The 20,088-nt window shown below is 42.4% G+C and overlaps 3 protein-coding genes across 6 annotated transcripts in view; all 3 read right to left on the reverse strand.

The window, feature by feature from the left end:
- Nucleotides 1-78: 78 nt before the first annotated feature.
- ctdspl2b (CTD (carboxy-terminal domain, RNA polymerase II, polypeptide A) small phosphatase like 2b) lies at nucleotides 79-8,746 on the reverse strand. 2 transcript variants are annotated; one of them, XR_011931206.1, is made up of 13 exons: nucleotides 8,531-8,746; nucleotides 6,467-6,657; nucleotides 5,329-5,452; nucleotides 5,101-5,247; nucleotides 4,234-4,485; nucleotides 3,970-4,066; nucleotides 3,298-3,409; nucleotides 3,129-3,215; nucleotides 2,842-2,984; nucleotides 2,625-2,751; nucleotides 2,443-2,538; nucleotides 2,149-2,360; nucleotides 79-2,103 (listed from the first exon to the last, which is right to left on the reverse strand). XR_011931206.1 is itself a non-coding variant. In XM_072464674.1 (12 exons), the coding sequence occupies exons 2-12, from the start codon at nucleotides 6,632-6,634 to the stop codon at nucleotides 2,295-2,297; spliced, it is 1,419 nt and encodes a 472-aa protein (XP_072320775.1). In that variant the 5' UTR covers nucleotides 6,635-6,657; nucleotides 6,850-6,954; the 3' UTR covers nucleotides 2,249-2,294. The 2 variants fall into 2 exon arrangements, 1 of the variants encoding a protein (XP_072320775.1); XM_072464674.1 differs by lacking the exons at nucleotides 79-2,103; nucleotides 8,531-8,746 and adding an exon at nucleotides 6,850-6,954 and having other exon boundaries at nucleotides 2,249-2,360.
- A 394-nt stretch (nucleotides 8,747-9,140) lies between these two features.
- On the reverse strand, nucleotides 9,141-16,972 carry golm2 (golgi membrane protein 2). 3 transcript variants are annotated; one of them, XM_072464790.1, is made up of 10 exons: nucleotides 16,106-16,972; nucleotides 13,769-13,823; nucleotides 13,566-13,668; nucleotides 13,405-13,495; nucleotides 13,191-13,296; nucleotides 13,022-13,108; nucleotides 12,677-12,943; nucleotides 11,638-11,769; nucleotides 10,778-10,864; nucleotides 9,141-9,863 (listed from the first exon to the last, which is right to left on the reverse strand). In XM_072464790.1, the coding sequence occupies exons 1-10, from the start codon at nucleotides 16,430-16,432 to the stop codon at nucleotides 9,787-9,789; spliced, it is 1,332 nt and encodes a 443-aa protein (XP_072320891.1). In that variant the 5' UTR covers nucleotides 16,433-16,972; the 3' UTR covers nucleotides 9,141-9,786. The 3 variants fall into 3 exon arrangements, with proteins under 3 accessions (XP_072320891.1, XP_072320890.1, XP_072320892.1); XM_072464789.1 differs by having other exon boundaries at nucleotides 10,697-10,864; XM_072464791.1 differs by lacking the exon at nucleotides 10,778-10,864 and having other exon boundaries at nucleotides 16,106-16,971.
- A 259-nt stretch (nucleotides 16,973-17,231) lies between these two features.
- Nucleotides 17,232-20,088, reverse strand: part of fam189a1 (family with sequence similarity 189 member A1) — a 110,479-nt gene continuing 107,622 nt past the window's right edge. Inside the window, exons 9-12 of the mRNA XM_072465180.1 lie at nucleotides 19,258-20,025; nucleotides 19,103-19,171; nucleotides 18,731-19,017; nucleotides 17,232-18,037 (exon numbers count right to left, since the gene is read on the reverse strand). Of these exons, the coding sequence (XP_072321281.1) occupies nucleotides 17,831-18,037; nucleotides 18,731-19,017; nucleotides 19,103-19,171; nucleotides 19,258-20,025 (1,331 nt within the window). The 3' untranslated portion in view covers nucleotides 17,232-17,830. The remainder of the gene's footprint in view (nucleotides 18,038-18,730; nucleotides 19,018-19,102; nucleotides 19,172-19,257; nucleotides 20,026-20,088) is intronic.

Raw genomic sequence — 20,088 nt, forward strand, 5'->3', positions numbered from 1 at the left:
TTCTGCCTCTTGTAAACACTTTGCCCACCTTACCAAACCATATTGTATCAAAAGTGAAATAATCACAGCATGGACAGGTTTCACCTTTAAAACTTTGTTTCAGAAAGTCAATGTAACTGTATATACACTTTACAATAGCATACAGCCAGTTGGTTTACAAAGATGTCTTTTTAAATACATCCTCAGCACAGAGTAAATGGATAACCATATCTACATATTGCTCTTTTCTGCAGAAAAAGTGCCATGATTCAAATTTACTTCAGTACTTTTCCAAAGCAAGGCGTATTCTACATGCTAAGTTACAGTTCAGTGACATTGCGCTAAACTAAAACATTTGTAAGAAAACAAAAAACTCCATTTGATGTAGTTAAATCTTCATTAATACATTTAAAAGTAGATATGACATGCCTTTTGAAATCAAAAATACAAAAAGATTTCCTTATTTTAAGGATTTTTTTTAAAACATGAAGCTGCATGTATTGTACTCTTGTACAACAAACTGGTAATGCACAATAAATGAGCTGAATAAAAACTACTTCCACCGATCCTGAACATACAAGTAATAACACTCTGTACGGTATAGAGCTGCTGTTTTGTCTCTATAGGAGTAACAATGTCATGTCTATGGACAATGGTCAATGGGATGAGGTTTGGGTCAAAAGTCTCTTGATAATGTGCACCTTTAGTTTGTGATTTGGAACCATAACAATGAATTTGGAAAAAACAGACCCAGATTTCTTTTACATTCATTGTCTGAACAAGTGCACTCAAGACAACGTGTCCGCCATTGTGCCCTGTAAATATGGGAGCTTTTAATATGTGGAGCAGAAAGGTAAAAGCTAGCAAAGGTTTGAATTAGATGGATTGAGCCAGCAAACATTTTGAATAGTCACACACACACAACACAAGCTGCACATTCAATGGAGATCTCCAGGTTTCAGCAACAATGACTTAAGTTCTGATTGTCATCTGCTTAAGAGAAGGGAGTTTTTATAAGAGGAGATGGACAATTCTGGTAGCGTACTTGCATGGCACTGTACAGGCAATCCAGACCAACAGATATACTAGAATCACTTGAAAACATAGAATGCACTTTGATCGCACCGTGGCGCTTAGCACTAGATCATTTTGCTTTTAAAAAGGTGACTGAGCCGGTCCTGACAATTCGGCTCAAAGTTCGTTCTGAGCTAAACACATTCATGAAGTTAGGATTTTTAAAACATTAAAGAGGGCTTCAACGTTAAAAAAAGCTTTCAAAAGTTAAGCTGAGGGGCAGTGAGAATGACCGTTGCCCCCGAAGGCAAGTGGGATGCTGGTGCCAGAGGCCGCTGGTACAAGGTCTGGCCACAGATCTGCGTAGACACACGGGCAAATATGTGCTACATTAGCCATAATGCTACAAACAGCCACCACAACACAAGAGAAACCAAAGCAGTGACTTTGCCAGAATACTTGAATATGTTAAAATACAATACTGATTATAGACAAATGACAAAAATACTACAGTTAGAGAGGTTCACGTCGTCGCTGATCACTTCGAAAATGAATGCCGAAACTTTTTTTTGTACAACTTGATGGGATTTCTCTACTAAAGTATTAGTTTTGTTCCGTGGGGGAGTGGACCGTCATTATTATGCACCATTCATAGTCTTCAATGGAAACAAAAGCACTCGCGTTACACCCCACCTAGGTTAAAATATATTACAAACATAACCAAAACAGTTCCTATCCGCTTACAAACACCGGGAAAATAAAACTGCAACCAACTATAGAAATGTGACCCAGCTACAGAGGAATGCATATGATTTTAGTGGCTACAGTTCTCAGGTGTTGCGTTGCTCAGAGTAAACGTACACACAGCGTCCAGGCGGCTGATTCAAGTCTGTAGCCAAAGAGTCACCTGTGTGAGCACCAGATGCAGTAAGATGAAGCTTCTCTTTCCTGGCGACACGTCCAAAGTCAGCACCAAAAACAAAACGGTCCTGCTCCACAGAGTCAGTGTGAAAGTCTACATGGGCTTTTGTTTATACGTGATGAGATTTAGAAAATTACGTCCATATTTGCAAAAAACATTTCTTTTAAGATTTTTCTTTCTCTCTCTCTCTCTCTCTCTCTCTCTCTCTCTCTCTCTCTCTCTTTTTTTTAAACAACTAGGATGGATGTTAAAAGTAAAAAGGCCGAAACAAAAGCTCAACGTTTTAAAAAAATGGCAATGTTGTAGTCTGTCTTTTTACACTCTTGTTTTGTCTGTCAGTTATTTCATGATGTCCCACTTTGAGCAAAAGCGGTCACGTTCAGTCGGGGGGCAAAAGGTCGTGAAGACGAAACCTCTCTCGGACGTGCGGTCGGACATCTTCGTTCTGGTGGAAGCGAGCGAATAGGCAAAATTACACATCATATTTACTTTTATTGCCAATTTGATAAGTTTGTCATAGAACTTACCATCTCCACCAATTTCTCCAGGAAGGGCACCAGTTTCAAAAGCTCATTGTCATTCTTGTCCATAAACCAGCTCTCAATTGGAATACCATTGGACAACTAAAAAACATGCAATAGTTTGGATGTAAAATACACCTTAAAAAAGGTATTGCAAACATTTCAAACGTAATTTTGTTATGCATTACCTGATAAGCAAAGGCTTGTGGTGAATTGTCAATGATGACGGTCTTCGACAGGTCTCTGCCTAAAATGTTGAGATCCTTAATGTAGTTTCCCTGGACACAGACGCAATGCTCTCGAAACAATCTGTGCCTGGTTAAGACGATAGAAGAAATCAAATTAAAAAACAAAGAAAAAAAACGCTCAATGGTAAATGAATTTATCAAGCAACTTTTCATATACCTTACTAGCTGCTTCTTAGGATCCAAGATATTCAGCAATTTATCGGCGTACACCTTTTTTGATGCTGTGAAAAGGATAATCTCGTAGATTTGAGACATCCGCTCCAGAAACTCCCTAAAAAATGGCCTCAAGCGGACATAAACCTGCACAGAATCATCAGTGTAAGTCCTCAAGGTGTCACACAAGCATTTTCTGGCACATAAAAGGTCCCAAATGTTACTTTAACATCACTGTCTAAATACTAGATCTATCGTGCCCTCTAGTGGTGAAAAGAAGGTGGGATGTACCTGATAGATGACATCCTGAAAGAGGACAGGGAAGGTTAGTGCAGCATCCTCCAGTTCATTTAAACTGCAGTGAACCAAGGTTTCATCCTTGAGGGAAAATAAAGAGCGGTCAGTAAGTTTCAATTGTTTCATTTGTTTTTATTATGGGTCAAGAATAAAACTCACTGACCAAGTCTAAGACCAGAGAGAATTCAGGTGTACTGCGAGTCTTCAACGGTAACGCTGGCTTACGAGTGAGCTGCTCTTCTGTCAGCGGAGGGACATGCTTGATGAAAAAATACCTGTAGGTACAAATAACCAAAATCAAGGTTATGTTTACAAGATTTTGTCAGAGAAAGATCTGTGCATGAGGAAAAGTTGCAGTACGTGCACTTTTCTTTTAAAAAGGAAGAGAGGATTTTTTTTGGCGCCAAATCTGAGTCTTATTTCCTCGTGCCCAGTAGTTCTCCCACATGTCAATTATCCCTTTCGTCCCACTGCACATCTGCAGCCTCGTTCTGGCTCGTTCCCAGCATGGCAGCACGTTTCCCTGGCTGCGCATGCGTGGTTGATATGCCGGTGTGTGTTTAGCGAGTTCCTTGAGTGTACAGTACAAAATGACGACAGAGACTGTGTTCGAGCTCAGAAGAGACAGAAATTAGGAGACTAGAGATGTGATGCGATCCGTCACGCAAATAAACAAACGCACGTGTATCAACTGGGCTGTTGTGCGCTTCCGCACGGGGGTGAGCGTGCGCATGCGCACTTTAAAAAAAAAAAAGGGGACTAACAGACGCTTGAGTTCTCAAATTGCCGAAGAATCCTCTATTATTCCACTAAGTGATATTGAGATGTTACTCACGGATCAAACACTTCCCAGTCTTCCTCATAAGAGGTTTCAGGGGGGACCGCTGCAGGTGGAGAATCCACATAGGTTATTTCAGGACTGGAGCCTGGAGCTGCAACAGAATCAGAATGGATTTACTGCCATTGTCAATGAACAAAATTCACAAACATAGGAACTTTCTTGGTGATTCGGTGCAACATAAAACAGAGAAAACAATACAACAAGTACATTAGTGTTAACGCCGTTATAATTTGATGAGGCATTTGTTGTAATGTTCACCTGTGAGAGGTGGCAGGTCAGCATCCGCCTCCAGCTCCGCCGCCTCTTCTGCAACAGCTAGGATCTCAGGGATGATAGGTGTCCGCAGTGGAGGCAGGTGCGAGACACTGGAGTAGAAGTTTGTGGCGGTACACATTTCTTCTGCTGATGCGCCCGTGCTGGTCGGGGTCTCCACAGTCTGCTCCATGTCCAGCTGCTTGACGATCTCCTCAGCCTCCAGCGCCTGGTCTGGAGAGTCGGACCCAGACGAGGCTGAAAGCAGAAAGGGAATTCATTTAAATCTGTAAAGTAAAAGGGGCCCCTGCCTCAGATAATTCTAAAATATGGATAATAAAATGTGAGTGTCAACAATGGTGTGCATCCCCAATTAAAAATATTTGCATGAGGCCGGGGAAAAATTAACATTAAAGGCGCAATGGACGATTTTTCGGCGATTTGAGAACTCAGGCGTGCGGACTGATACAACACACACGTGCGTTTGTTTATTAGCGCGACGGATTGCATCGCATCTCCCGTAGATTTCAGTCTCTTATGAGTCAGCTCGAACTGTCCATCTCCGTCCTAATTTTGTCCCGTACACTGACGGAACTACATTATGATGGATCAATGCGCTTAGACACGCGGAACCGTGCTGCTCTCGGGGGACGAGCCGCACGCGGCTGCAGGTGAGCCGTAGGTGCGTTTTATGATTGATACGTGGCAGGACTAATTTGCAGTCCACGCCACGAGGAAATAAGACTCAGATTTGGGCCAAAAACATCGTCCATTCAACCTTTAACGCATTATAATTGCAATTAAATTTGTCAGATTTGAGATCAATTTGTTTTTTTATTGATTCTCATCCATAATTTGTATTTGTTTTCTTACCATTTTTAGCCGGAGAAAAAAAGTTGAAAACTGGAGAGAAGATGGTCCCAAGAAGGGTTGTCCTGGGTGGGCTTGTCACCTCGACAGCCTTGGTCTCCTCCAAGCTCCCATTGGATTTGTCCTTACTCGTGTCATGATTAGTGGCCTCTGTTGATAAACAAAACCAGGAATTAATGAATTAATGAAGTCTAATTATTATTGTTTTTGAGTGCTATGCAAGTGACTTACGGCCATTAACGGGGCCTTTCCTGCCAACTCTGCCGTGAGGAGTGTTAGCATCTGGAGTGGAGGTGATCAGGTTGTTGTCCGCATCACATTGGATTCGTGACTTTTTGGGCGGATTCTCCTGCGCCTAAAGAACACACGTGTGGGTTATAACATCAGTGTTTGAGATAAAACTCATTACCAAGTTTGGAGGGGTCATCCTGAAAACCCTCATTCCCCTTCAACATCCATAAATCTTCTCTGGCTCCTTCCTAATGTACGAACTCTTCTGAAAGTCTGAATCAACTCAAGCTGGTCTGATGTCGTTTCTGAAACATCCATGAACTATTAAGCTAATGTAGTAATTTCTTCTCCAGCTGAAATTATAAGTACATTCTGACAAAATGTTCTAAATAACTTCAGTATTATAACTTATGGGAACAGTATGAAACTTTCTGAAGATAGATATGTTTTATGACATGTGGTTTATGACAGAGATGCAAGCCTGCTTACAGGAAGGATGCTTGTTGAAAAAATAAATGTATTATTTATTGGCCGAAACGTTGCACTGGGGTTTTAAATAAACACAAGAGTGATAGAGGCAAAACATTAATGTCCCAAGTCACATTAAAAAGGTGTGGTTGCTCAGTCACATCTTTGTTAAATGCGTTTGAAAAGATGCACTTTACTTTCCACTGGTCTGTGGCACTCCGTTTAATGTACTTTTGAATACATTTCAAAACTTAAAAAAAAAAAAAAACACTGCAATATGGACTGAAGTAATATATTTAATATATGCTGGGCAATTTTTTTTTTTTTTTTTTACACATACCGTAGTTGAATAAATGTATTATAAAATATATCCAAACAATTCTATCATGGCACAAAGCTTTTCATAGTAGCGTTATAGCCTTTACACTTGTTCCCGCCTCCTGTCCCTGCACACAAACTCTGAGCTAGTATCTAAAATTAGAACCAAGCTGGACTCCGACAAGCCGCTGCATTCCTACAATCATTTCTTGGGAAACATGACACTCTGCACAAAGAAACACTGTTTAAATCCAGGGGAACATAGACCTTCGTCCCAGAAAAGTGGCATGAAATGGCATTACATTTTGATAAAGAGGCAAGCCCAAAATCAGAAGAGCAAAGAAGTCATTACCTTGACAGCATTTCCTCTGATGAACTTCTTAATGGTAGAAAACAAGCCTCTGCCACCACTTGTAGGAGTGTCCTCTTCCACTTCTGAATGCCTCCGCTTGGTCCTGTTTGGGCGCCCTGCCAGCCCGGGGTTTGACTGCTGAGACGCTTTACGCATTCTCAGCCTCATTGTTGGCGCAGTCACATGTAAATCTGTTAAAAAAAAAAAACACACACACACAAGTAGAATATGATAGAAGACCAGGAAGACAACAGAATGTACAATCTATCAATGGCAAAAGTACATTAGAAACTATTGAGTATTTCTGAGTTTCCTTTATGCACCAAAGTAAACTAGTGCATTTCACTAACATCTGGATACGTTTAAGATCCCATTACACTTACATCACAGTGAATCACAGCAGCAGCTGTTTTTGTTCTGCCCATACAGTAGAAGAAAAACATAGTAAAATACATTGTGTGATATTGCCTTTGAAATAAAGAGCTAATTGATATCTTTAAAGTGCATTTTTTAGTCTACTGGTCTTCAGCGATAGGCAGTGAGCTGGATAATTGGTCAGTTTTCTTCTCAGATGCTACTGAAAAAACTAACTATTGAAAGTGAACATGAATTGTCTGTCTGCTGAGCCTGCCTCCAAAAGTCTTGTGTAACAGCAGCTGGATGAAAATATGTCTGGACATAACACACTCTCAGACATACAATTCAACCATATATTTGCTTTTTTTTATTGACACAAACTTAAAGTACCAGGCCATATGCTCTAAAATAAATTTTCGGGATTTTAAACGGCAGAAGTTTACAGTATATATTTTTTGCCAATAACCAGTGACAGTTCGATTTGGATGATACAAATGCATGTTTTTTAAATTCAAAATGTCATTTCACAAATGGGCGTTATTGACTACTGTATGTGAACAATGCCATGGTCATCTCTCGAGGACAGTGAAGTAGGTCCTGACGAACTGAGCGGGAAATAGGAACATGCCACTGTCGCACAGACGCTCGGCTACAGGTTTAGCTCATATACAGTCTGTGATAGCTACAGGCACCATTCTGCGGCCCTGCAGCCCACAATATCCTCTTAAGAACTTAGGCTTTAACATGTGTCATTTACAAGATGTAGTTTGAAAGACAGTCCACATGGCCCACAAAGAGGACACGTTTTGAACCGGTCGCGTCTACCGTAAACAAGCAACAATTAGCGTGATTACCAGGATGCAGCTAATTTAACCAAACAGTTAGCATAGTAGCTAGCATCTTCGGAGGGCTGGTTAAGAGATATAAAAAGTCAAAGAGTAACAAAACACGACTGTTTCAGTAAATGTGCTGTGATACACTCAACACCGTGTTGTGCGTGTTTGTAAATGCTGAACATCAAGACTAGTTTGTCCTGGTTCACGTAGCATCCGTGCTAGCCTAGGCTAAGCTAGCGCCAATTCCGTCAACATAACAAAATTATTATGGTAAATTTGATTATTGGAGAGCTTGAAAAGAGTAGATAATTTATCTAAGCGCGTATGAGTAAAATATGTGCCTCAACACAGTTAATGTTGAATGAACACAGTGATAACACTAATTGCCACACATTTTCTGGCTATTTATCATTTCTGCCAATCAAAACACAATAAAAACCGAATAACCAGCATGTCCCACATGTTACCCAAACATTTACCCGATCCACGTGGTATGTAAGCGAGTCTAGTCATAACACTTTTAATCATGGAGATTTGAACCCGCTAAAGGTTTGTCAATGTTCCTCTTTAAGAATGTTAAAATCACACCGTGTGCGAGTGGCCACTCTCGATCACGCTGAACAGCACGAGCCGTGTTTTGCACAAAGCGGTGTTTTTGCACCAGTGTAAGTCGTGTCCGCGCTGGACACTAGGCCGCACTTTAGCTCTGTCCTTCGCAATGTTTTAGCTTAGCAGACTTAGCTCGTACCGTCGCGTACTCGGAGCTCACAGATGTGGACATTGGACAAACAGTGAAGACATACTCGCCCTGTGGCTATCAGCGCTGCAAAACTCCGAGCCGCAAACACACGGACAAACAGTAGCGTCTTACATTACAGTGATCCGCAGTCTCTGGAGATTGACAGCTCAGCGCAGAAAAAACATCACAGCGGAGGAATTTGTGTTTTTCCTGGCTTGACTTTCTCTGTGGATCCGCGAAAGGGCCGCGTCTACAACACTACACCGCGTCGAGTTTAGCAGCAGGCGCCATTTCCCGCCTCTGCTCCGAGTCTGTGCAGCAAATACCCGTATGAACACAGACACACCCCCTCACACAAGCGCTGCACCCTCTTGCACCCTCTTGCACCCTGCTGCACGCTTCTGCAGGGACAGTCACCTGCTGCTGCTGCCGCACACAGCTCATACAAACCATGATTATTATGCCTCATTATGGCACAAAAATACAATTGTATGTGTTTAGTGTCACATGCAAATCATCTTACAAATAATATTGATGTAAAAACAGAACATTTGTTGAAACATCAGATCCAGGTATTCCATGTAACCTACATATTTTGACTTAACCACGATTAAGGTTTGAGTTTTAGGCTTTACTTTGATCGGCTCCATTTCACTCTTGCCAACCTTGACCAGTGGCACCTTCAATATATAGCGTTTAATTTTAAATTACATTTTCTGTGCCTTTTCATAACAAACCACTATTTTATCACAAAAGCTAGTTTTATTTCCAGATATCCCTTAAAGGCTGTTCTGAATACAAACCGTAACAGTTCATTTATGTACAAGACATAATGGAGGGAAGTCTTCTAGAGGCAACATTAGTTTGCACATCATGAAGAAACTAAGTATTGCTTAAGCATCAGTATTTTTGCCCGGTTTGATTACAGTTTCAAATACATGCATTGAACTCAATGGCGATGAGTGTCTTTTACTTCAAAGTACTTAATTAGTCAAACAAATCACAGGCATTTCATCTCGAAAGAAGTCCATTCTTTTTCTGCTGGAAATTCTTCATAGCATACCATGGTTGGAGTGTGTGCATGAAATGTAGGAAAAAAAACCTTATTGAGCCCTTTGTCCTCATAGTTGAGATGAGAGACGACTCTTCAAATTTGAAATAGTCAATGTATATTATACATCTACCTTTGTTATAACTTACAACCAGAAGATCAACCACAACGTTGGCCACAATGGTGATCTTGAGAGCGTTTCTACGTAATTCAATGCCTGTTTCAGAAAAGTCTATGACATTGAAGACAGACTTTTTAATTCCAGCAATGAAAAACTACCAAAAAAGGTCTTGGTGATGGTGGAACATCTCATTTTAGGAAGTCCAGAAGTTTATGTTCACAAAATATCAATAGGTTGATGTCTTTTTCCATAATCCACAGCCCGCTCCCCTTGCATGTCACGGTCTTCATCATCTAGAAACAAACAACAAAACATTGTAACTGCTGTATCACAAAATAACATTCAATTGTTAAATACTTGTTGTGATAAATATGACCATTAAATAACAAATGTAGTATATATTAAACACCAGTCAAAACTTTGGACACACCTTTCCATTTCACTCTTACAGAGTCCAAACTTGTAACATATCATATCATAGAATATAATTAAAAAATTAAAAATAATAAAAAATAAAAATAAAAAAGCCAATTGAAGTATACAAGCAAAAAAATACACAAATCATGAAAATGAAGAAATTCGAAGCACAACAAAACAACATGGACATGCACTTTACAACTAGCTTCGACATCAACACAGTGGGCTAATTTTATCTGGTGGGCAAGATGTGGGTCAGATGTGGTGGGCAGTGACAGGTGGCACTGCTAAAATGAAGAGCAGGCAGGAAAGAAAATACTATCATGGTGCACTCACAGAACAGTGCGTGGCTAAATGCAGCCACTGTGATATTGGTCTGGTGATGGAAACAATGACTTTAGATGCTTTATGCGATCCCAGTGTGATGTAACAATGGAGCTAGTCATGTTTTGAAGCTGAAAGTATTAGATAGCTAAAGACACAGTAACCACACAGCAAAACACAGACTAACCAGTTTATGATGTATCTAATTACTCATAACATGATTTATAATGAAGTTTAATGATGGCGAGTTGACAGTGATTTACTGTGTGCTACTGTGACGATGTAAGCGCGGCTGGGACAGACGCAGGGGTGGCAGCAGGACATGGGTGGAGTGAGGAGGAATGGCGGTGGACACAGTTCGGTCTAGACCTCAGACCTGGCTCACCTTGGACGTCTTCCTCCCCACCATCACCATCCTCTTCCTCATTGTAGGCTAGCTCGGCCTGCTTGTCTGCCTCATACTCACCCACGTTGCCATCGTCCCCATTGTAGTCCGCCAGCTTAGAGCCGTGCTGCGGATCTACTGGGGACTCGTTCTCATCAAAGAACCGGCCTGCAGGAGGCAGAGAAGGGCCTCATCAGGAAGGGGAAGGAGAGCAGAGGCAATTGTGGGAGATTTGGCAGGGAGAGCGGGGCGGGAGGGAGTGTTACGGTGATCAAATCAAACAGATCAAGTTATATCAGAGGATATATCAGAGGAGTGATTGTTGGTAGCTTTAAATTGAGGTAGTTCAAGACAGAAAATAAAGAAAATTTATCATGTAGAAAAGAGAACATTCATCTGTTTGGCCTGATCAATCAAGGAGTTAAGGGATCGAGATTATTTTGGTCACAACATAAATATAGTAATTTTAAAAAGAGTAATTTCACTCCAAAAGAGTGTATGTAACTAATTTATTGGAACGTTGTGATGACAGGACAACTATAATGACTATAATTCGTTGTGACAATAATAGAGTTGTAAATTCTCACAATAATGGCAACACTAAAATGTTGTATTGTGACATTCTTAGACAGCAGTAACGCAGTCAGTATTTGTTAGGAAGAATTGTAGGTAGAAGAGGGGGAAAAGCAGGGAAAAGCCTAGAAAGGTGCCAGATGCAATCAAGCACTCTCTAGACTCCCTGATTGTGTTCGTACATCAGCGGAAATACAGTTTTCTCCTTTAAAAATTGTAACAAACTTGTAAATTCATGGCAGACCTGGGAGTTGAGCGATGCACAGAAGGTAACGCAAGCCAAATATAAATATTTATGAGCTGCTTGTAAATGTATTTATTTTTTAAAGCAAACTCAGATAAACTTTGTGTGTAGCAGAGCCACTCACTTTGCCTGTGGCGCATGGGTTCTGCCTGGTCTTTGGGGCGGTGGGCCTGAATGGGGTTGGGCAGCTGTGCAGGGTTTGCAGGCAGAGGAACAGGCTTTGCATGTTCGATATTTCCTGGGACATGGTCAGGAGCTGCAAAAGGAACATTTCAACTGTTAGACAACAAAATAGTAGGGCTTTAGTCAACTAAAGTCATTTGTGGTTGATAAAAGACATAACCTGTTGATGGAATAGTCAGCTAAAGGGGACAATGAACTGGCGAAAGCTTTCAAAACTTAAATATCTCATTATTCACTCCCGGCATTTTATCATGCAAGTCGACTTACACACATTTTATAGTTGACTAAAACACTAATCCACTGATTAATCGACTAAACAACTAAAGACCGACAGCCTAACAAAATAGTCACCTTTAATTTAACACATAAATAGATCACTAAGAAGAAGTGTCAAAGAAAAATGATTTGTAATTTAATTCAATTTCCCCCTGCTCCACAGTCCTCCCCCACTGTCACTCAAAACCCCCTCAATCTACATCTTTGCCGTCTTCAGTCAACACGCACTTTTATACATTTAATGGGACTTGGTAACATTAATCTACCTTGTAATCAACCAATTAAAAGCTATATTTAGCACAATGTCGTTTCGTGTTACTGTGAATGAGCCGCATTTTGCATTCGGAGCGATTAGGTTTTTGCTGCAGCTGTAATTCCCACACTCTCTTAATGCGGGCAGCAACGTTTTCCCCATGTTGACATTTTCACCTGCATGTAGGCAGCGGTTTGACCAGTTCCCTGATACTGGCCAATCTACTGACGTGTACTAGGTGAGATGGGGCCAACTGTATGTGAAAGTACACTGCAGTAATCACTTGAAATGTCACTGGTACAATTCACTGAAGACCATATGATGTACTTGTACATAACCAAAGTCACAGCCACTTATTGAACACGTTTTCTTAAAGATTTACTCCACCATGTACAGTGTTGAGTTTTATTTTATAACAATTTTACTCAACCCCAGAAATGTGTTGCTGTACCTCCGAGCTGTCTCTGCTGCTCGCCCACTTCATCTGCTTTCATAGCCTTGTTGTCCTCCTCGAACACCACTGGCTTGTCTTGGTTGCTGAAGCCCTTCGCGACCACGACCGGTGCCCGAGCGTCCAGCTGCAACCTGGGCTGGTCCAGCAACAGGCCCTGGGCTCCGGGTCCATCCGCCGCTCCGACTCCAGCTCCAGCTCCGACAGGAGCCGCCGCTGCCTCCAGGGCCTCACTCTGCTTCTGAGTGATGGCCGGTTTCTTTAGTGCTGAACGTTAGAGTCAAGAAGAATGTGTCAGAATGCAAGTCCATGTGTGTCATTATAGCATGAAAGGACAATACTTACCAAATGGTCCATTGTCTTCAATTTTTCCTACTTCACTGTCCTCAATACCAGGCATGCCAGCATCACTGCCAGGTTTCCCCATTTCGTCTGGAACACAGTAGAGTCCAAGTCATGATTTTTGGAGACCACAGAACAATTTTATGACATAATACATTTAACAAATCGCTACCTTTTAACTCTGGGGCGCCATGCTGGTGAGTCGTCACTAGGTGGTGCTCTGCTTCCACCTTGGCTCCATCTTTACCAATAACATTCTTCTGGTTGACTATTACATTCTGAGGACAAAAAAAACTTGCATGAGACACAACCTATTACACCAGAGAAATGCCATACTCATTTAAGAGGCTAAATAAGATGTGATAAACAAATACTTCTTCACCAACCTGTCTTAATTTTGATGCTTCCACTTCCAAACCCCTTTTTGTTTCTTCATATTCCTCTTTTAGCTGTGCAATTTGTCGGCCACATTGTAAACTGCAAATACAAAGCGCAAACTTAGCTCCTTGACGATAACTGGAGAAGCCGTAATCCCCTCTCAACATACCTCTCATACTCCAGCTTTCTCTCCAAGGTAGTGCTGTTTCTCTTCACTTCTTTGAGCTGCTCCTCTTGTTTAATAAACTCCTGCTTCAGTTCTTTCAGCTGTTCTGCTCAAAACGCACTCAAACTCAGTTAGAGCAAAAATAAAATGCCTGTTATAATACAGGTCATAGCATTTGCGACTGCTCCCTGGTGGACAAAACATACCTTTGAGTCTCTGGATTTCAGTCATTTGAGCTGTGACATCTCCTTGCAACTTAACCTGGGAAGAAGAACGTTTAACCATTCCATTAATACGTAACTACCAGAAACAAGAACAGTAAGGTACGCATCTGGTTTGTCAAGTTTGTAAGAGGCTTATGCAAGACTCCTGCTGTGGTCTGCAGGCAAATAGCTTTGAGCAGCAGTTAGAGTTTATCATTTAAATATTAGTAGTAACTGAAAAAAATTGTGTTCATTCTCACTAGAAATGACAAGTGTTTAAGACCCTTGCATTAGGCCAACAATGAACAATGAACAACAAAAGAGCAGGCTGCTTTGAGTACAATATTTCATTATAAACATTTCAGATGCTAAAACAATGAGGAATTACATATTTTATTGAGAATCTGATCGTACGTTTCACATTATTTCAGTTTAGTCCAACAGCTAAACAGCAGCAGAAAAACACCGATATTTAGTCAGAGTTTAGTTTATTAGGTCTCCATGTTTTCATAAGAATCCTGAACCTTCGTGTTTGTTTCAGTCGCACGCCTTTTTTCTCTTGCATGTGTGGATTTTTCTATATTTTGTTTAGAATTGCTCATTTCTATGGTTTCTTTGGCCATCATTTATCATCACTATAAAACCCATGGACGCATCTGCTCGACATGGTTCATTTCTTCTTGAATTTGCAGTGGCCCAAAAGAAAGGCACTTAATAATTTACTATTAAAAAACATTTCCTTGAGGAGTATTTTAGCAAGGCGGATACTGGTAAATAATATGTGTACTGTGTGTTTGTGAAAGGCCGGGCTGCTGAGATAAAGGAGTGGTGCCACATTAACCTTTAAAAAAAAACTTGAGCCGTTTGGTTTGAACCAGGACACTTACTTCCTTCTTGAAAATTGCTCTTGGTACACTTTCCTATATAGTTAAAAGTGTTGTGCAGAAGGTAAAGGCACAGATAATTCATAATTAGTTATATATACAAATAAATAATAATAATAATAATAATAATAATAATAATAATAATTATTATTATTATTATATTACTGCAGATGTCAAATTATGTGTCCCATGATGCTGACTGTGCCTCTTGGAATTTGCTAGTGCACAAGTCTCCTGTACACAAATCATAAATTATACAAATGTAGGCAAAATCCAGTGTTGGCACAATGTTTAGGGGCAGAACCAGGAATAGGACTAGGCCAGGGTTAAGTGTACAATAACTGACGGGATACCAGCAGAGTAAATTACAATGCCACACCAGAACTATTTCAATATAAGCATTTCCTTCTTCTTAGGTTACACAAACACGACCGTCATTCATACAGCTTCCTTGAACTTAAAAAAATACCACAGTAACAAGCCACGATTCAAGTGAGTGATAAAATATAGTGGTGTTCATGAGTTTTCAGCTTCCTGTTAAAGTCAAAACTGTAGGACTTTTTCAAAATATATCTTTTGTTTTAAATCCTTAATCTCTATCTTATCTTGCAAAGCCAAGGAAATGTCAAGTCCTCTGATAACAACCAGAGATCATTAAATTCTTAATACAGATTGAACTGTATCAAGGGCATCAGGCTGTAATAGTACAATCGGACGACTTTATTTGTCCCACAATGGGGACATTCTAGTGTTGCAACACGATAAGGCACAGAAGTATAACAATGAAAAACGATAACTTAGAAATAACAACGCTCTTATTTACAGCTGTTGTATGGACAGAAACTATAGCACCAGGGATGATTTACACCGTCACAGTGTTGCACAGGAGTGTAACAGTATTGCACAGGAGTGTAACAGTGTTGTGTAACAGTGTTGCACAGGAGTGTAACAGTGTTGTGTAACAGTGTTGCACAGGAGTGTGACAGTGTTGCACAGGAGTGTGACAGTGTTGCACAGGAGTGTGACAGTGTTGCACAGGAGTGTGACAGTGTTGCACAGGAGTGTGACAGTGTTGTGTAACAGTGTTGCACAGGAGTGTGACAGTGTTGCACAGGAGTGTGACAGTGTTGCACAGGAGTGTGACAGTGTTGCACAGGAGTGTGACAGTGTTGCACAGGAGTGTGACAGTGTTGTGTAACAGTGTTGCACAGGAGTGTGACAGTGTTGCACAGGAGTGTGACAGTGTTGCACAGGAGTGTGACAGTGTTGCACAGGAGTGTGACAGTATTGCACAGGAGTGTAACAGTATTGCACATGCATGATGAAAAGCTGAATGGCACATGTTCAGGACAGTGTTTAGAACAGTTCAAGTCTTCTCAGTAAGTCCTAAACACCTGCTGCGCCTCAACACTGGTGAAGACAGGCACAGCTCGCCCTCGTCAGGAGCTGAACTTACCCTCTCGTCGGAGCACTTCTTGATGAGGGCCTCTCGCGCTTGTAGTTTGCCCTCCAGGACACTGTAGTCTCCGTCCTTCTGCTCGATCTGCTTCCTGTGAGAGTCCACCTGCACCATGAGCTCAGAGTTGCGCTTTTCCAGGCGGCTCCGCGCCGCATCTGTGCGCTTCACCTGCGTCTGCGCCTCGGCCAGCTCGTCCTGCAGCCGCCCGTGCTTGTTGGACACTGTCCAATAGTTGAAAGACAGGATGGCGATGACCACCATCAAAAAGATCAAAATGAAGGACGGGAGGCGGCCTCCACGTCGATTTGCACCAAACCCCACCATCTCAAAAACAACGACACTTCTTCAGCACTGTCCCTGTGTCAAACTCCTCCACATACGTGACATGCCGCGGATCTGCTGAGAATGCCTAATGACGCCGTTAGCACCTCTCACATCGTCTCTGTTCTTCTGTTTGAGCGCTGCTTCCGCAAACCTGACATCTCTGCAGTTTGTCCAGAGTCAGTGATCCGCCCGGGGACGTGGCCTGTCCAGCTGGCAGCGCCAAACACAGACGTGGACGGATCTGTGCCGAGACGAGCTAGCGTTAGCTCACGACTCGACTGTCCCGTCCGGAAACGCTACGACGCGTTTAGCCGCACAGTCCATCACAAACACCGAGAAACGCGTTTGCTACACGAGCTGGGTTATGTCTGCGGGACAGAGACGGACTGAGCTAAACCTGTCCAGTGCTAACAACGAGCCGAGCCGACAAACGCACACGTGCACCACACAAAGGTCCGTTTCTTCAGAGGAAAGATGTGAAGCGCACAATAAAACACCGAACCCTTAAAAGACGAAGACCCCTCATAGAGTAAAAAAAGCGCTGTTTCTCAAATCTGATTCTGATCGTTTTTTCTGTCAAATTCAACACTGGCAACAGGACAGCTTCCGGTCTGTGTCAAAACAGCGGCGCAAACATTTCAAAATAAGAGTGTTATGAATATATGTTTAGCTTGATCAACAGTAATACATATGATCTGAACTATGTATATGTACCTTATTAATAGTTAAACTCTATCCTGAAAGTATAGATCGTAACCAATGTCATTCTTTAAATGGAAAATAAGAAACAAACACCACATATAAATCCATAGTTTATTATAACACTGATAAGAATTTGAACACAATGAGGTAAGTTAAATACTCCACATCTGCAATGTTCTTGAACCAGTGGCACTACAAAATACACACCACCACCACCTCACCATCAGAAACAACTCCACAACGCCTGAAAAGAATGGCTTATATGCCCAGGCTGGTCAGTTCACAGTTCAATACAAAACAATTCCCGTTGTGTCTTTAAAGGAAAAGAGCAACATTAATCATTGTCTGGCACCCCAACATCCAACATAACAGAAGTGTATATCTCTTAATAGAGGAAATTCGGTATAAAACATCCCCTGAGGGAGAAACATTCCTGTTTTTGATGAGAAAAATAGTCACCACAGACGGTGGCAGGCTCAGTATCGAGTTTGCTACCATCTCTGCTGATGACTTGGCACAGTCTCTCTGGGCACTATAGAAGACACATGGAGTCCATTTCGGGCAAACTGCTGCAACCCCACTTCGCTTTGCACTTTATCTTCCAACGCAAGAGCAGTTGTATGTCACTGCTCAGACGCGGAGTGTTCTGTGGCTGCACCAGTGTCCTTAAATTACCCCTTGACGTTCTCACTGAGGTCAAAGAACAGTTTCTCTGCACAAAACGCCCTGTTCAGATGAGGGCGATTCTGGGGGGTTGGTGGGTGCGCTGGTAGTGTGGGGCTGGGCGTGTGTGGGACGGTGCAGAGAGGGGGACGGGGAGGAGCTCAGGGCCCCACAGCTCTGGAGGTGCAGGTCCTCGTAGGTGTGTTTTCTGGGACTGCCTGTTATCCGCTGAGTCATCATCTGTGCAGGCACAAAGGTTACATTGATTTATTTTTTGCTGAAACCCAAACGGTCTCATCTTGTAAATAAATGTACATTTGACAAATTCAAAAGGGGGGGAAAAGCTTTTGTTCATGGTCAAGTTTACCAATAGGCAGATGGGATCACTGGTTATGCATTAGGAGTATCAGTAGTATTGGTCGTAGTCTGTATTTACTATTTTCTCATTGGTAATTTGGAGTTATTATGATCGACTGAAGTTCAGGAGCTCCTCTCCAATAAACTCCGCCTCTTGACCCCCACCCTCCAATGCTTCTTGTTTTGACCATCTGCAGAAGGAGTGGGGAGTCTCTCTACCCAGACACTTATTTCATCTCTCCAGTAATATATATAACCCTTTAGCTTAAATCAGTCTTTGGTTTGCTTGTTGATACAAAGTAAACAAAAGTTAAAAAGGTTTTTGGGTTAGACTTCGGGGACTTCGGGGGACTTCGGGACTTGGACATAAAACATAGTAGCTTTCCCATTATATAGGAAAAAAGCCTATTCTTTAGTACTATTAATGTCTTTATTTGTCCGACAATTCAAACAATATTTGAATACATTTAAAATCATAAGTCAATGTTTCTGACTTCCACCAAGCACAAGCCAACGCTTCGGTCAAAGCCTCATTAGATTGACATGATTTCACAGCAGTAAATCTAATCGAGTTACCTGATCAATGACGTTGGCACTAAAAATAGCCTCCTCCATGTGTTTCTCGTCTGATTTGATGACACACTTGATGTTGTTGACGACCTGTTGGACTTCAGGAGGTAGACTGCAGCTGGAGTGCTCCAGGAACTTGGCCACCAGGATCTTGGTGTCTTTGTACATCTTCAGGTCGGCCAGAGAGTGAGGGCGCTCGTGAGTGTGCACGGTCCGGGATTTCCCTTGGAGGTCAATCTTTTTGGCTTCCTTCTGCTGCTTCTTAGTGCTGGTGTGACTGGGTTTGCTGGCCACTTAAAACATATCAAGTTAACTTTTTTTTACCATATGTTATGAATTATTTTAACAAAGTTACTGCCTTATGTTTTGTGAATTTACCTTGTTCTTGTGAAACATGCACTGAATCCTCAGCCGGGTTGTTTGCTGCAGCACAGCCATAATTGTCTCCTGAAATCAATTAACATACGTTATGTCTTTGTTGATTTTGGGTATCTTTATTCAGTAAAACTAGTTTTCGTTTCTCCCAAACAGACCTCCTGTGGTGGTAGAGCAGGCCAGCGGGTCGCTGGTGGAGCGGACGATGCGTGCCAGTTTGCGGTACTTCCTGGCCGCTCTCAGCCCCCGCGGCCGGTCAGGGGAGTTGCCCTGAGCTGAGGTAGAGGAGGTGGAGGGCGGCTGTGACGATGCAGGAGACCACACACTGAAACATAACCGCGGGCCTCGAGCCCGAGCTGGAGGCGATGGGGACAGAGAAGGAGCCAGAGGGCTGAAGGCAGAAGTCCCCCCAGAAGAGGCCACTGATGTGGGGGAGCAGGGCTGCGGCGGAGGCGACATAGTGACTGGGAGAGTCAGCTTACGGCTCATCATACGAGCCTTTATGAGGGAGTGAGGAGAGGGCTTGGGCTCCTCTGGTAACTGTTTGGCTGAGGCCAGTTCGTCACTGATGTGCATGGCCCGGAGCTCCTCACTGAGGTGAGCGTGTTCAGTGGAGTCCTCCTGGTCCAGGTTACTGTAGTTCTCTGAGGACCAGTCTGGAGAACGCTCCTCCTGAGTGTGGGACGACTCACTGTAGCCAGTGTCACTGGGACGTGCCCCGGAGCACACCAGGCCACGGTGACAACGAGCGTGTCGTGTGCACAGCTCAAGGCTGGTGCAACTGCCGTCTGCGGGGGCCGTGTGCAGAGTCCCGTACGGAGACAGGTCTGAGCCCTGCACCTCCAGAGAGCACAGGTCGTCAGAGGAGCAAGTCTGGTCCGGGTCAGCCACCTCAGACACCATCAGAGACGCACTGTCCACTGAGGCTGAGAAATACATATGTGAACATTCAGAAGAAACACACAAGGTGGACATGAGCTCTTGTTCTC

Source organism: Eucyclogobius newberryi, unplaced genomic scaffold, assembly GCF_026437365.1.
Source record: "Eucyclogobius newberryi isolate DKJ021-1_F unplaced genomic scaffold, fEucNew1.0.hap1 SCAF_5, whole genome shotgun sequence".
Taxonomy (NCBI): domain Eukaryota; kingdom Metazoa; phylum Chordata; class Actinopteri; order Gobiiformes; family Gobiidae; genus Eucyclogobius; species Eucyclogobius newberryi.